We start from the raw sequence: 16639 nt of genomic DNA, 5'->3' as shown, positions 1-16639 counted from the left end.
CTTGACTTCCCACACTTTTCGTGATCATCCACGCTTTCCTTCGGCCGGTACCACCATTTTGTTTGTTTCATCAATAAAGAGAGCTTAAGGCACGAAAAAACGATTAAAGTTATAAAGTGTTGCAATCTTTAAGGTTCTTGTGTTTCGAACAGTAACAAAAACCTTAAACATGTCTCACGGTGGTAGAAACGAATGCAGAATTTACGTGGGTAATTTACCGCCCGATATAAGAACGAAAGACATTCAGGACCTTTTCTACAAATTCGGTAAAGTGATTTTTGTTGATTTAAAAAATCGTAGAGGCCCACCGTTTGCTTTCGTCGAATTTGACGATCCAAGGTACGTTCTATATTTTTTGGCTGCAAACAAATATTTTTCATCTTTGCATATGTTGATTGAAGCTATAAGTAGTATCCGTTTATTTTCTTCAATTTTATACGCTTATAATTATTGGTAATTATTATTCATGAGTTCTTACTGTTTTCATAATAACTTGTTAGTGCATTGATGTACAAAATTCAGGGTATGTTGAACTAAAAAAAGATTCATATAAATTCATGGGTTTGATTGTTATTTTTGAAATGCTTTGTATTCAGTAATTTTTAAATGCAAAATTGGAAATCCTTTAATTTGAAGTTTAGTTAGGATTGTGAATATGGCAAATTTGATTAGCCTTTTTTGATAGTGTTTAGATACTATTGTTATGTAGTTTAATGCTATCTATATAATATTAAATATTGTTATAGGTTTTGTAATTTCGTATACTTATATATCTATTGAGATTAAAACAAACTTTATTTGATAATGTTTATAAATTAACTTGATATTATATATCATGGAATAACATTATTCTATTGGTATATAATGTTTCATTAAAAAGCAATCTTTGAAATTTATATTGCAGATAATTTTTTAAACATTCACTTTGAAGTATTAAAAATTTTTCCAGGGATGCAGAAGATGCAGTACATGCAAGAGATGGATATGATTATGATGGTTATAGATTAAGGGTGGAATTTCCAAGAGGTGGTGGTCCTAGTAATAATTTCCGTGGTGGTCGTGGAGCAGGTGACAGTGGAAGAGGTGGTCGAGGTGAAATGAGTAATTCTCGAGGACGTGGGCCACCTGCAAGAAGATCCCAATATAGAGTGCTAGTTACTGGCCTACCTCCATCTGGTAGTTGGCAAGATTTGAAGGATCATATGCGCGAAGCTGGTGATGTGTGCTTTGCCGATGTTTATAAAGATGGCACTGGAGTTGTTGAGTTCTTGCGATATGAGGATATGAAATATGCAGTGAAGAAATTAGATGATTCAAGATTTAGGTCTCATGAGGTAATAATATAGAAATATTATGCTTCATTTCTTTTCCACATTATTTTATAATCTAATAAGACAACATCCAGGAGCAATTAAGCAAACCTTACTGTATTTTTTTCTAGTACATAAATTAGATTATAGTCTAGAGGATTCAAGAGTTTGAATACAAGAAATCTTCAGTTCTCATATTTACCTATTGAATAATTTGAATTATATGTGTCTTGTCCATAGGGTGAAGTAGCCTATATTCGAGTGAAGGAAGATCACAGTGGTGGGGATAGAGGTCGCAGTGAAGATAGAGAGAGGGGTCGAAGTCACTCACGAAGCTATAGCCCACGACGTCGTGGTTCACCTACCTATTCACCATTGCGGCGTAATTACTCGCGATCAAGATCTCGTTCCAGATCTCGTTCATACGACTAGTGTGTACGTATATGTTTCACATGGTAATATAAGTAAAGGCTTATCAATATTTGCTTTACCATGTTTCATTATTACTGATTTGAATTTCACTTAAAGACACCTTCCAATCCAAACCAATTTTGTACAAATTATAAAATCATTTTTCACGTTGCTTGAATTTAATAATTGTATTGTACCTAATGTATAGTTAGAGCACGGTTCATTTTGCATATATCAAATTTATGCTTCAAAAATTTCCATCCTATTTTTAATGAAATATTTTTAATTTTTGTCTTTTATGAATTAATTTGGGTGTATCTTTAAGTTAGAAAAGAATATTTAGCACTAATTGTTTGGATAAATATAAAATAGTAACTGGATCTTCTAACAGTAAACACATAAAGTTTTAATGTCTAATTTTTATTGCTTTAATAAAGAAGAATCGTGCTCGTATTAATTGCATATTGTTGGTGGTACTGATTAGAGTTACTTTTATGTTTAAAAAATACATTCCTTTATATTTTGCAATTTGTTTTGACATCACGACTATATTTGAATTGTGTAACAATTTTGAAGTATTATGAATGAGAAGCTAAAAAAAATAATACCTCAATGATTTAATTGATGTTCACATTGATAAAACAATATTTGTATAATTACCAATATTACATATATTCAGTGTTAATGTTTTCATTACACTGCACAATGTTATAATTGGTAAACATACTGCAGTACTTTATTTAATGTGAACACATACTTTGATTCACATGTGTCTATCTTACATTTACTTATTCACATTTGCAGTGACGAATTGAGCACATTTTTAGCATATTTAACATATAAAATTCGTTTAAGCTTTTAATACTAAAATGCTTATAAACATTTAAAAGGCTAACATTTTTTTTAATGATTAACAGTTCAAAATTATTTTGTATTCAGGAAGAAAAAGGAATGCCATAATAAAATATTTTTAATGCATATACAGGGTGTCTGGTTACAGTTAAAGAAAAAATTACAATGTGATTCTAAATACCAAAATAAGATGAAACTTGAGAATAACAAAATTGCGATTGAGTTTAGTCACTGACATAACAGGGCATTTGCTTCACACAGCTGTGGTAGGATTCTATCATACTCAACTCAGATAGTGATTATGATAGTCACTACCTACCATAGTTTGTCTTCTACCACCGACTAAACGGATCTTACTAATTTTTAAATGCTTCTAATAAACACACTAAGAGTCAACCGCAGTTTCGTTGTTCCTAATTTTCGTCTAGTTTTAGCGTTTAAAATTATCTGTTAAATTTTGTGTCATTTGTAGTCGAACGCCCTGTATATAATATGCAAGATGAGAAATTCAATACACTGTATAATGTATATTATGTATAGATATATCATTGGTAGTCATTCAGAAGTTAATGAATTATAATAAACAAATTTTTAGGAGTTTTCACATCATAGTATATTTGAACTTAAATTTCTTAAGAAATTACTTCTTTTTTTTTAATTTGTATTAATTTTGAGTGATAATTCGTGCGTATAAGTACATCAAGGTTGTTTACACGGCTCATCGTCGTTTCAGTTGTCACACAAATTTCAATATTTTTCTTTTGGCTATATAATGATGACAATACAACATACTCTATGTGCTGAAAATATAATACTTAATATCTAGAGAATGTAATACATCGATATCCATCTACTGGTGGTACATATAGGACATAATATTTGATAAATATAGGTAAAAGATTTATTTTTTACTAAACGATTAATGTTCATACAATCACTTTTTCTTTGGGAAATTTGATACAGCTATGTTCAATTATGTATTGATATTATTCATTTGATACAGTAATGAACAAAAATACGTTACGTGTATTTAAGTCTTCTTTAACGACGATTATCGGGCCATTCTTCAGGTTTGATAAAAATTATGTTATGTAATACTTCGAAGTGAAAAAGATATCTTACTCAAACTAAAACTATTGTTGTTAAGAATATAATAATAACATATCTGTTACAATTATTTGGATCTCTATGAGATATTTATATTGAAATAAATTTTAAGTTATACACGACTTATCTTGGGAAATGTGTTTTTATAGATAAGATGATATATTGATAAAATACGATTTGCTACACATTTCTCATTTAAATTTCTCTTTTTGAAAATATATAGATAAAGTTTCCAAATTTAGCAACTTATGTGAAAGAAACTTTCTTAAATTCTCAATTATAAATTAAAAACATTGAAGGGAAACAATTATTTCGTGTATTCTTGTGAGCCTTATTATTGCAAATTAATCCTGTGATTGCAATATTTTCTTTCACTTGAACATATGTATTAATACAAGAAAGGTTTTATGTTCACAATATTTGCTCAATTTATAAGATATTGTATATTTGAATGTCAGTCACAAGGATTTCATTTGCAATGATACATTTTTATATATAACACTATAATACATATTGTATAAGGGACTAATGTATTTTTTCTTCTTTTGTATATTGGATTGGATTGTAACACAATGAATGAAAAACTGAAATCGACACGATCTTGCTTCTTGGATGGATATAATACACATTCGCTTGCCGGTGGGATGAGATGGAATGCGTTTTGGATGGATTTTGTATGGAGCATATATTATAAAAGGATTATAAGACGTAAATGAGAATGCAAAAAAAATGAGACAGTAAGGATACTTTCAAGAGGAAGTTCAGGATCAGGAAAGGAATTGGATGAAAGAAATGGTCCATTTCATTCAAAGGATTCTCAATTAGCTGGATTTTCATCAGAAAATGTTGGCAAATCCATTACAAGGATTTAAAACGATTCTCCGTAGTTTTCTCGTTCAGATTACAAAACAGATAAAATTATTCTCTAATCGTGCTAGCAGTGATTTTATATTAACGACCTTACAGGAGAAAATGGAAAGCGCGGAATGAACAGCTTCGACGTATTACACATTTGTACAAATTCCTAGATCATTTCAAGTGTTTTGAATTTATCATTTTTACGCGATCTAAAAAAGTGACTGTTCCTCGTATTTTGCTCTTACGTTCAAAACTAGTAATGGAATGTCAACCTAGTATTTTATTTTCAAAGTATTTGCCTATAATTATTGGTATATCAGAAGCTTACATTAATAATTGTTTTAATCGTTACTGAGACAATAATTCTGATTCTCTTTCAAAGAAGTTCACTAATGGAAGTATCAGACCTCTCATCTGTATCACCGAAAGTGATGATTCGCGAACACAAGGAAGGAACAAACTGGTTCAACGCGGAAAGAGAGAATGCTTGTTTACGAAATCTTCTTAGTTTCTTGTTGACTCGTGAAATAAGTTAGTATAGGCAATTGGAGACTCCACGTTTAGCATGATTTCCTCAGGATCAAGGAGAACGTCAAGTGGGTCCCCCCAAGGAGACTATTCGCGTCGTAAATAGTGTCGCTGATAACTTCGTTCCGCTTGAAAGCAAGTCATCCCGAATGTTCTTCCCTCGGTCATTTCGATCTTGAATTGTATTTATTTATCAATCGCGGGCTTGTGTATGTTCTGATATATACTATATGTGCGGTTATAGTAAGAACTATTACACGGGTCGTCGGGACTAATACGCGCAAGAGGATATAACTCTTCGGGTTCGAAAAGACAGAATGCTTCATCTTGACAAGAACTGGCTCACCAGTTTTAGAGGATCCCCCGGACGAAATAAAACGCAAAAGACGGGATTCGGCAGATACGGTTGGATTAGGATGCTGACAGGATAAATTAGTGTTCATGATGGATTTTTGGATATGGATAAATTGGCTGGATATGTTCACCGGATTCTGTTAAATGGATCACTTGGATCTTTTGACTGGAGCATAAAAGATACGCAGGATTCATGCAGGATAAATGGATTTGGATTATCGAGATGTTGATCGATCGAACGGAGCGTGACATCGTTCATGCTTCATAGGTTTCACGGATTTATTGCCTAGGTCAGATATGGATTTTGGAACTCGCACTTAGCGGAATCAAAATACAGGATAGTTGGATATCATTTTTCATGGATCGAAACGGATGCAGTGATTCACTGTAAGGTATTTGATCAAGTTTATATCTGACGACCCTTCGGTACACATTTTCTGCATGCATTTCTTCTAAACAGTATACTCCCTATACAAAACCATCTTTTGATTTTCAACAGAATACTATCATAAAACTAACTTCAATAACAGATATTTTGTATTGTCTGTCCGGAAAATGTTCAAGTGTGTTTCAATTAATCGTTCATGTTCTTTATGTTTAACTTATACACGTTTAAATCTTTTAAAACTCTCATATTTTTTGAGAGAATGAATGTCCCCTAATAGTAGTATTAACTTCTCCAAGGTAGTATCCAGTATCCCTTTCATTCAATGATTAATTGTTATATCTTGCTTATATTTTTTACTATTATATATTAATTATTAATATTTACAAAATGAAAAATCACGAAACGTTTAATTCCTCAACACTGGTACTTTTTAAATACATTGAACTTTTTTTAATGTTTATTAAAAGCATTTTTATGATTACACCATTAATATGTATAAGTCATGGTTATATTACCTTCCTCATCAATTTGATTGAGAAATAAAATTGTTCAATTTAAAAAAAAGTATAAGCTTAAATTGCTTTTTACATTTAGTTCTAAAAAGAAAATGGTAATATCTTGATAGAATGTAAAGATTAATTAAGTCATTATAAAGTAATCGTTTCTTTCAAGTGTGTAATAAACTTTTTGTGATCACCTTATTACAAATTACAGATGTATAATAAAAATGATTCACAAAAAGTTAATTTATAAAGGTATTTATAACATCTGAAGCAAATTTTATTCCAATATTTAGGGTACCAAATTTTTTAGTATTAGATGCTATTTCACTGGGTGAGTATAAAATAAAAGGAGAAAGTATAATAATATTAATCTTCTGTTATTAGTAGTTTTATCTAGATGGTTCACCAAATTGAGACAAGGATAGACATCCGCAAGTCTTGGATATGTAACTGATAAAGTAAGCATTATACGAGATTACTTTCAAAATTATGTTCAATAGATTTTATGATTTCAAAGCAGTTATATGATTATTGCTACAATTTTTTATTCTTTCTTTAAAAAATTTTAATTTTTAACAGCAAGAAAATATTAATTTATTATTTCGTAAGTGTTTCCTTTATTGTTATATGATGTATTATGTGACCTACAAATAAAATTACTCCATTTTTTCTTGAATCAAGCATTAGTGTGTCTTCTCATTAATTAATCCAGCCTTCTCTTCAATAAAATGAAATTAAATTAAAGAGCAGTGATATCTTAAATTTCACGAGAAAAATTTTCAATAACATCCAATTTAAATATTTGCAAGATATTTATTTTTTATATATTTACAAATGATGACATTTGAATTTTCTTATATTAATAAAACAAAAAAAAAAAAAGATTGCACATTGTATTTTTACATCGACTCGCGAATGGGTGTGACCACAAGTTCCTTAATCAGGACAGTTTCCGGAGTCTGTAGCGCGAAAAGAATACAGTCGGAAACATCCTTCGGCTTCAGAGCCAAGCGTGGGTTCTCCTTCAACCATTGTGCAGTCATTTCGGTTTCTACCAAACCAGGAGAAATGGACTGAAACGTAAAATTATTCGTTATCATAGTCTATGTTCATGTCCGTAAACATGGATAGGAACAACAATATTGAGAACTTACAATAACTTTGATGTTTGATTCAAGTTGCGCCAATTCAGAACGAAGACATTCTGTCAAGGCAGTTAAAGCGAATTTACTGCTAATGTAAGCTGGGGACATTGGACGGTCACAGGTGATTGGAATCTTCAGTCCACAAATGTCGTTGATGTTCATAATGATGCCGTTGTTGATTCCTGTAATCATAATTAAAATCTAACATTTTTAAGCTGCTTTATAAAAAATTTACAGCTTTGGAATTTTCAAAGACGCTTGCCTTTTTTCTTCATTAATTTCAGGCATTCCTTAGTGATGCATATTAATCCAAGGAGATTGACGTCGAAGATCTTCTTCCAGTCTTCCATTTCACCAGTTTGCATTGTAAGGTCGATGTTAATGGCAGCATTGTTGATCAGGATGTCCACACATCCCATGTTCTTGTCGATCCATTCTAACACACGCTGGATGTCACCTTCGTTAGCGAGGTCGCATTGGAGAGGGAACAACTTTCCTGGTTTATTCTTCAGTTCTTCTGCAAGTGCCTGTTGAAAAGCATAGTGAACAAAATTAGAAAAATGTAAATGCACAGAAGCAATGGAAAAAAAAGATAGTCGAATACAGAACTAATAGGGAATGGCTTTTATACAAAGCCATTTCGTCTTTTGCCATTATTATGGCAATTAAATTATTTTAAGTAGGTCCTTAAATACTTATTGAATGAGTAATTTTAACTGTACCTTAATTTTGTCGATACGACGGGCAATACCCACAACTTTCATTCCCTTGCCAACTAGGCATTCTACCAAGCATTTACCAATGCCAGAGTTAGCACCGGTGACGAGGGCGACTTTCTCTGTCCAGAATTCCGGGTCCATGACGATTGTTTAACTTGTCTGCTTTTGCGAGCGTGAGAATTAATTCGTCGAACTTCGACCACAAATGTTCGAATGCATTTTGGAGTATTAACGGCGGCTTTTATACTGGAGGAAAATTGTGGCCCATGATTATTAAGGTCGCGTTTTATCTACGGTTTGAGATATTTCACCGGCTGTTGCATGCTTTGCACTTGAATCAGGTTTACGTGTATTTGCGTACAAAATGATTATTCTTATTTTCAGGAAATAACTCATATTGGGAGCCGATACAAACATAGTGGTATATCGGAGAAAAGAGAATTTTAGATAATACGTATTTTGTCTTTTAAGCTTTATCGTAATATTTTCACTGAAATCAATTTTGCGTATATTAAGCTTCTTTTTTATTACAATAATATGAATCTTTATTGTACGTGTAATCTCATTGAAAATTATACAATTGTTCATTAAATTCATGGCCTAACTATAAAGTAATGTAATAAAGATCGAATATATTTAAACTTTACAAATAATTTTATCAAAATATTGTAAATCATATACACTTATATTACTTAAAAATACACATAGAGATTTTATTTAAAATATCGGCTACCATATGTTTACAATGAAAGTAAAGATAAAAACAGATACAGGTATCTGCTTCAAGTGTAATGTGTTGTAAATATTGCGTCAGATGTTCTTTTAAATTTTTTATATTTTTTGTACCCAGTGGTTCTATTACTAAAATTAGGGTTCATTCGAACTAGTAGGCGAAACAAAATATTTTCAAGCTTTCTCTCTGTTGTTTATAGGATACATATATACCAGCTATAATTAAGAAAATTGCATAAGAATTTTCAAAGATTGTGGTAATTTTCTTTCTGGCGCGAATCGGTCAATAGTATCTTCGATACTTGTATTGCCATATAAAGTTTGATACAATCCCGCGTCATCCGGTTCGCGAACAAATCTCAAACTGTCGGCAGCAGTTTCGCAGCATTTTTTACTCTTTTTCTTGCTCTTTTTATCTAGCTGAAACAGCCCACGTGTTTTATATAAAAGGGCGTGTCCCCGTTGCGGTCCCAATTTGTTCATTTCTATTTGATCGTCATCTAAAATTCGAAGCACTTCATCAGCCATGCTAATTGCCATTTTCGAATGTCCCTTATGGGTGGCAATTTCCGTGCGCTCGTTCAAGATATCGATTATCCGTTCTGTAACATCGATACTCTTCCCGGAAGCTGGCAGACCCAATTCTCGTGCCCTTTTCCGATAATCGAGATACGACTTCAGCGCCAATTCAATATTCCCGCGTTTGAAAAAACTGTCGCCAAGTAGAATATACGACTCAGCGAAATATTTCGTTAAGTTGCTGCCATAAATAATTCTCGCCGCTGTTTCGAGTTTGTCGCTTAACATGCACTTCATTGCCATTTCATATCTGTGAACAGAGGATTCCATAAACATTCTTGGTATGCGAAAAATGTGTAAGCGAATCGATATCGCGATCGATAGACGACTTCGTTAGGCTTCCGTTAGTAACCGACGCGTTCTGTTTTCAAAAGTGTCGGGATTACGTATTTTTTTGTAGGATTGGTGTTTTTCTTCGTCTTATCGTTCCTGGTTTTTAGTATCGTGAAGTTATCGTCGAGGTAAGTCAAATAAAGTTGTATGTAAGGTTGACATCAAAATAAATGGTCCCATTTTGGAATTCTAATATTCCTAACCCTTAATTACTGATGTTCAATTTTTGGACAGTAATAGAGACTGCTTGTCAGCCTTAATTAAAATATATTCTCATTAAAGATTTATAAGAGTACTGTTAATTGTAATATAGAAATGGGAAATAGTATGTATGACAAATTTTTATTTGAAAATATTTAAGGACTTTGTAAAGAGAACAATCTTGATATAAAGTCAGAAGTAAGAGCTGTATCACGTAATGTGTGGAGTCCTTGAATCTCCGCGTCTATATCATTTTTTTATACGCTATCGAAGTGGGACTACTTATTTTGATGTCACCCAGTATATACCCATATATATATTAAAATTTATTTTACCGTATCAAATACCACTGCCTGATCAATTCATGCCTCGTTTCGCTGATCGAAAGCTTTCCTGTGATTGATTCTTGTTGGTCTTTGGATGGCTCGTACATTTTATGGAAATTTTTGCTAATGGTTTCTAACCAAGAATTTGCTTCCTCGAGCCGACCAGACATTCGTAGAATTATTGCTTTTATTAAGTTGAATCCTGGATTGTATGGATTGCAATCTAGTGCTTTTTCGATCACTGCCAAACCTTTATCGTAACAACCGTGCATGCACCATACTATGCTGTATGATGTCATAATGTGACCGGTTTTGAAGACAACCTGATTGGGTTACATGACAAATGTATTGAAATTGCTTATCGGCTTAATTTTAAATTAATTTTAAATTAAAAATATAGAATAATTGAGTCTTGGTTAAACGAGATCCTAGTGCATATTTTTCTCAGTAAATAAGTTTTTTGCATCCGAAATTCTTATCGATGTTTGTATGCATTTATTGAAACTGGTGACCTCTTACCCCTTTACTCATGTCAAAATCGTTCATGTTTATTTGTTCCGGTAATCACAGTAAACCAAGAATATGGTAAATATAGCAACAAATTTGTAACGATGAACTACCGCAATAAGCATAATAATTGTACTGCAGATGTTCATGCAAATTGCTATTTTCATAAATACAATTAGAGAAGTGGAATCTAACTAAGAATTTCTTTCACCCTCTAGTTATATGAATTCTTTAAGTTCTAGCATATTGAAATTTTCCATAAATGCATACAGATTCGCAATAATTATTTGTGGCATAAGGGGTACAAACTTGAAGCAACTCTTGAGCCTGAGCGTTATTCTGATCGAGATTGATGGCTTCATAGAGCATATGTCTCGCTACCACAATTTCTCTTCTATATATTTTATATTCTGCATGTCGGGATAGAAGAGCAGAAGCTCTCTTAGCGCCGACGTTCGTTATAAATTCTTCGAAGTAACGTTCGAAGACAACGTACTTATCCAATGTTCGCAGAACATCTAATAACTTGTCCTGTAGAATTTTAATATTATTTTAGCAAAAACTAAAATCTGGATTCAACGTTTTAAAAAAGTTGATCTAAAATTACTCAAATTAATTAGGTATGGATTGTATGGATTAGGTCTAGATTGGTTTATCAGATAATGTAGAAGGTGGTAAGCACTTTGATGCATCATTTGTGATTGTGTTCTTACTTGTATGTCTTCTAGATTCATAGCACGTAATTTGAGCACCAAAACCTGCTCGTAATCGCCCATTGCTTCCAACAACATGTTGTTCTCGTGATACCACTCCCCCCTGTTCGTGTAACACTCTATCAGCTGTTTATTGTATAAAATTTTCGCCTCCGTCTTGGATACTTTGCTATCGTATTTCGTCAATCTCCTAGCGGTCTCGTAGTCCTTTATGGCCTTCGTCAGCTTTCCTTAAACGTTGCGACTACAGTCGAACAAAAATCGTTCGGATCCACTTCCTCTGTTATCTTTGCTATTTTTACTATTCTTTAATTGATCGAGGACTATAATATTGGATTAATGTATAAGTTCGTGAGCTCGAACAAAAATAAAGAAAAATTATTTACTGGCTTAATTTACAATGCGCTAAAACTACATATCACATTTAGCTGTCTTTAGTTTCTAATAGTTAATAGGTAGCTATTAATAGTTAGCTGTATTAACTATATTATTAGTAGGTGTAGATAACACCACAATAGTTCTTTCTGTAAAAATATCCCAGATAGCTATATGAAATATAAAGGTACATTGAAACGATCAGTTCTTTATTTTTGTCAGATATTTGGATCGGTATTTCCATGTATAAATGTTTATAATTCCAAAAAAGGAGAAATGACACTTCTGTACTCTATCTTTATCTTGTCATAGGAACACGCAAATATTTCTAAGTTGCATCAAGCAATCTTTCATTGAGTCGATAGTAGTGAATTAATTTAGTCTATATCGGTTTTCTCATGAACGGGACGAAAGATAGTTCCAATTAATTAAGTCTATTTTCGTTTAAAGGAAGTTCACGAGTCCATCAGATGACCCAGTGTACCTTGACTCTTGTATATGTGACCTCTCAAAGCGTAGAATCCGTGGAAACGTGGATTTAAACACAACCCCTTAATGATTGTGCGACGAACTTCCTCCCAACGTTCTTCGTTCTCGATATCTTTGGAGACTTGTTTGTACAGAGCCCTCGCCATTAGCATTTCCTTGGACCTACTTGGAGGCTGATAGTTGCTCCACAGTGGTCTTAGCTATATAACAATTATTCGATACTTCATCAATAGGGTTTTTAATAGCATTTTTATATTATTTTGGCAACAGGTTTTGTACAACATTTTAAAGTATTTCGTCTGTACCACTTTATGCTAAATCGTCTAATTCCCAGATGTTTAAATTTACAAATGTTCGAAGTCTTTCTCTACATTTATTGAAGCAAAATTGTACAACAAATAGAGAAAAGCTTCTCATAGCTCACTTTCAAGGCTTCCTTATGGGGGTTTTTGAATCGTTGCTTCGGTGGCGCGAAGGCTTTCTTTTTCTGCGAAAGATCAAGTATCTCCATTGTATTGAAGTAGATCGTGACGAAAGGATATCTTTTAAGGTTGTAAACGCGTGATAGGTTACATCGTTATAAATATTATAATTGTCAGCTGTTTTCAATCGAGTCGATCATGCAAAACATATTCGCAATGAGGGACAAAGGTCACTTAATATTGACCACACGGTAATTGTAAAGGAAATGATAAGAAGCGAACGCATCTTCGAATGTTTTCCAATAACTTTTACAACGTGTTTATTGCAATACTTCTATAATCTATTCTTTATGTATAATAATAATGGATAATCATAATTTTAATAAGAATATGGTTAGATGGAAACTGTCTCGCAAGTTCACTACCAAGATTCGCCCAGAGGTCGCAGAACAATGTTTTGAACCTGAAATGATGAATATAGTTAGAAGGGGCAGTTTCTAGATTTACAACGAAGTGAGAATAAGCGACATAATGAGCCACAGAATAGAATAGGACTGGTATTTTACAGGTCCAACAGTTCTATAAATTTAGTAGATTAAAGTCAGTACTCACGACCACGTTAGGACCACAAGATAAGATATACGCAACAGCTGCTGCAACGTCTTCTGGGTCCAAACTTGGGAACGCTGCCATTGCCTCCTCTGAAAATGTGCTGTAAGATGCCATGAACTCTGTGGCCACTAGTCCTGGACTAATACTCTACGAAGAAACATCCAATATTACAAACTCCTGAGGAGTGACTAGTTTGAGACATCTAATCCTAGTCTATCCTCTAGTTTAGCTTAATCCACTTTAATCTATTTCGATACAGTTTAGATAGGTCTTTCCACTCGAATAAAAATGATGTAGTTCCTAAATTATTCTAATATCGTTCATCTAAGTTGCTTATTAGTTGCTCATCTGTACCGTGACTCTAATCCGGGTACCCGTGAGTTCATGAGTCAGGGTTTGGGCCAGAGCAGTGATAGATCTCTTGGAGGCTGGGTATACAGCGAAGCCAGGTATAAAAGGCACTCGTTCAGCCGTCAAGCTGTTGATGTTTATTACGACACCCTCTTCTCCATTTTCTCGCATCAGGCGAACTGCTTCTCTTGTGCACAAGCACAGACCAAGAACATTCACGTCGAACACTGCTCGCCAGTCCTCCAGACTACCATCTGCAAATTAAGTTCTTGAGTTTGAATAGAGCAACGATGACCTCTTCTACATAAATTACTGTAGCTCCTCAGACTTGATTGTCTGAATTTCCATAGACTGATCCATCGGTACCTAAGTACTTATACTTTAAAGCTCTTCTACTTCCTAATTTTTTTTACCTAACTTTGTGGGAAAGAGTATAATTTTCTTGGGTTGATGTACTCTAGAATGATTTATCAACGCGTAGAAACAATTTTGTTTACCAGTAACATTTATGGGAAATACAGAATTTTTTCTTGATGCATGGAAGCTAAATAAATATTCACTTGGGAATTACCATATTATACCTGTAGCTAGGAGATTGGCACTTAAAGAGTTAATATACATATGTATAAAATATTGTTTCAATGAGGGATGTGACTTTAGTCATCACTGGGATAAAGCATAGTATCCATTCGCTATTCTCGAAATTAGGTCCAGAAGTACCTATCAGAGAAGACTCCTTGGTGATCCCAGCGTTGTTGACCAACACATTCACAGATCCTAGGTTCTCCTGAATCCAAGCGAAAGCGGAGACCACACTTTCTTCTTTGCTCACGTCGCATTCTACTGCGTGAAGTTTCCCCTCGCAATCTTCCAGGCCTTCCGCCAATTCTTTGATTTTATCCACCCTTCGAGCGAGTCCAGCCACCACCATACCTTGCGAAAATTAATTTGACAGTAATTTTACACGTTCCTGAGTTACTTGGTGCAAATACAGTATCTTCTTATCAGTGAAACTTAATAAAAATAGTCTCTGAAATCAGCTTATTCTTCAGCAACTTGTTTCCACAAGTAAATCACGTAAATTATAGAACATGATTTCAGTCCAAGACGTGAGGATAATTAGAAATGTACATATATTGTGAAAATACTGATTGTTCAGTTCTTAATGGAATATTATATGATATAATACCTATTCTGTAGAAGGTAGGGGGACACGCCCTACAATTTGTCTTATGGAAATAAGAAGTTTCACATTGTCAGAGTGAGTCGAATCTTCCGAAGGTATTAAAATGAATTATTTTTACTTACCATTACGGGCCAATTGTTTAGCGATCGCAGCTCCGATCCCAGCACTTGCACCGGTAACCACCGCCACTTTTCCTGCCCATCGATCCATTCTTGCGACGTCTGAGTACTATCTGTGACTGCCCGACAATATTCCCGTAATAAGATCGTTTATAAGTCTAGAAATCGATAGGTAAAAAGCGACGTCGGTTAAAAATCATAGGACCGGTCGGGCTGGAAACTTGATAGTCTCGCGGTAAACCCATACCTAGCCTTCGCTACGATATGTCCTCAACAACAATTGATGTAGCTTGCGAGATCTCTGACATCCCTTTTACGCTGTTTTCTTCGAAGTAATACTTGCTAAATGTAGCCCATTTCGTTGATTATATTGGCAGAATAATTACAGTAATTATTCCTTTGTCTTCTTTTATTTAGATAGCTTGCTTCTTGATTTTAGTTAAAATTATGATTTCAAATACTGCACTAACATAAGTGATTGAGCAATGAAACTTAAAATTTCGTTTAATTTTAGAATTAAGGTGATTAAACTGATCAGAGGTGATTTGTTTTTTTTTTAAATTTAGTTATTTGATACAAGGTGCAAGAGAGACTTTTGAAGTAAGCGCGATGCACCTCTTCGTGGAACTGCAGCTGCAACGCGGTGCACTGCGCACGTTTGCCTGTAAGACACTAATTGAGGAACCCTTGATGATTGTTCATTACGGACGTTCAATTGTATAACAATTACCTAATCTAATAGGTTAATAAAATTGACAAGGAAAATCTCAGAGATCTGTTTTATCAGATACTTTGATAATCACTGTAAATTTCTTAAGTATTCTAGACAAAAGGAAGACGCAGATAAAATAGACCATCTGTGTTCCAATAAAGAATTTCTTGTCATTAATCGAAGAAGATTGTATACTAGTCTATAAACGAAGTACGGAAGTGAATCTATTAATCAATTAGGGTTAATGAGGGACACGATTCAAATTACTAAATCAATTGCTCTTTATATCAGTGGGTGCACTATAAAGACGTATGAAACATGAGATGATTATAAAAGACGAATGATGAGATATCATTTTCAAAGCTAGATCAAAATTTATATAAAGTACAATTACTGTTTTAGTTTTTATTATCTGTTACCAAAGTTTGTTCACCTGAAGTTAAGTAAAAATATCAAAATATTTCATTTTTTGTTTACGTATCATTCTTCAAAGCTTTTATTCCAAGCTTCATTCAAAATGCAACATATAGTATTTAAAAAAACTTGTTATTGTGACTGAAACCTGAACTCTAAATTTTCAAGACTGCTACTACCTAATTCCACTGTATAGGACATTATAGGAGATAGTACAGTAATACCTCAATTAACCAGCTTAAGATGAGTACCAAACCTGGAGCATCCTTTTGATGCCTAATTTGATTTTCAGTAAACTACTATTAAATTATAGTTCAAATCTCGATCAATGTATATATTATTAAGCTACTATTGTTATTACATCAAATAATATAAATCCTTAATCTTAGAGAC

The 16639-nt window shown here is 33.3% G+C and overlaps 3 protein-coding genes across 4 annotated transcripts; 1 reads left to right on the top strand and 2 right to left on the bottom strand.

Moving 5' to 3' along the window:
• Window positions 1–25: 25 nt before the first annotated feature.
• Sf2 (splicing factor 2) lies at window positions 26–15772 on the top strand. 2 transcript variants are annotated; one of them, XM_076386251.1, is made up of 4 exons: window positions 26–339; window positions 950–1334; window positions 1551–1745; window positions 15687–15772. In XM_076386251.1, the coding sequence occupies exons 1-3, from the start codon at window positions 170–172 to the stop codon at window positions 1740–1742; spliced, it is 747 nt and encodes a 248-aa protein (XP_076242366.1). In that variant the 5' UTR covers window positions 26–169; the 3' UTR covers window positions 1743–1745; window positions 15687–15772. The 2 variants fall into 2 exon arrangements, with proteins under 2 accessions (XP_076242366.1, XP_076242365.1); XM_076386250.1 differs by lacking the exon at window positions 15687–15772 and having other exon boundaries at window positions 28–339; window positions 1551–1813.
• LOC143183347 (farnesol dehydrogenase) lies at window positions 7211–8316 on the bottom strand. Its single transcript, XM_076384873.1, has 4 exons — window positions 8179–8316; window positions 7719–7983; window positions 7466–7638; window positions 7211–7384 (listed from the first exon to the last, which is right to left on the bottom strand). Exons 1-4 carry the CDS (start codon window positions 8314–8316, stop codon window positions 7211–7213), a joined length of 750 nt encoding a protein of 249 aa, XP_076240988.1.
• On the bottom strand, window positions 13150–15561 carry LOC143184197 (farnesol dehydrogenase-like). Its single transcript, XM_076386252.1, has 6 exons — window positions 15368–15561; window positions 15124–15278; window positions 14536–14748; window positions 13819–14069; window positions 13465–13611; window positions 13150–13315 (listed from the first exon to the last, which is right to left on the bottom strand). Exons 2-6 carry the CDS (start codon window positions 15209–15211, stop codon window positions 13274–13276), a joined length of 741 nt encoding a protein of 246 aa, XP_076242367.1. The 5' UTR covers window positions 15212–15278; window positions 15368–15561; the 3' UTR covers window positions 13150–13273.
• Window positions 15773–16639: the final 867 nt, after the last annotated feature.

The sequence above is a fragment of the Calliopsis andreniformis genome, chromosome 9 (genome assembly GCF_051401765.1).
Source record: "Calliopsis andreniformis isolate RMS-2024a chromosome 9, iyCalAndr_principal, whole genome shotgun sequence".
In the NCBI taxonomy this organism is placed as follows: Eukaryota; Metazoa; Arthropoda; class Insecta; order Hymenoptera; family Andrenidae; genus Calliopsis; species Calliopsis andreniformis.
The sequence above is the reverse complement of the archived record's forward strand: the minus strand, read 5'-3'. Positions and strand labels throughout refer to the sequence as shown.

Excerpts from the sequence above, each read along its gene's own strand:
- LOC143183347 (XM_076384873.1), bottom strand. The coding sequence starts at position 8,316 with ATGGACCCGGAATTCTGGACAGAGAAAGTCGCCCTCGTCACCGGTGCT. Across the intron at positions 7,984-8,178 it reads GTCGTATCGACAAAATTAAG|GCACTTGCAGAAGAACTGAA; the intron begins GTACAGTTAAAA and ends GCTTTTCAACAG. Across the intron at positions 7,385-7,465 it reads AATCAAACATCAAAGTTATT|TCCATTTCTCCTGGTTTGGT; the intron begins GTAAGTTCTCAA and ends TTTACGTTTCAG.
- Sf2 (XM_076386251.1), top strand. The coding sequence starts at position 170 with ATGTCTCACGGTGGTAGAAACGAATGCAGAATTTACGTGGGTAATTTA. Across the intron at positions 340-949 it reads GTCGAATTTGACGATCCAAG|GGATGCAGAAGATGCAGTAC; the intron begins GTACGTTCTATA and ends AAATTTTTCCAG. Across the intron at positions 1,335-1,550 it reads CAAGATTTAGGTCTCATGAG|GGTGAAGTAGCCTATATTCG; the intron begins GTAATAATATAG and ends TCTTGTCCATAG.
- LOC143184197 (XM_076386252.1), bottom strand. The coding sequence starts at position 15,211 with ATGGATCGATGGGCAGGAAAAGTGGCGGTGGTTACCGGTGCAAGTGCT. Across the intron at positions 14,749-15,123 it reads TAAACAATTGGCCCGTAATG|GTATGGTGGTGGCTGGACTC; the intron begins GTAAGTAAAAAT and ends AATTTTCGCAAG. Across the intron at positions 14,070-14,535 it reads CAAGGAGTCTTCTCTGATAG|ATGGTAGTCTGGAGGACTGG; the intron begins GTACTTCTGGAC and ends CTTAATTTGCAG.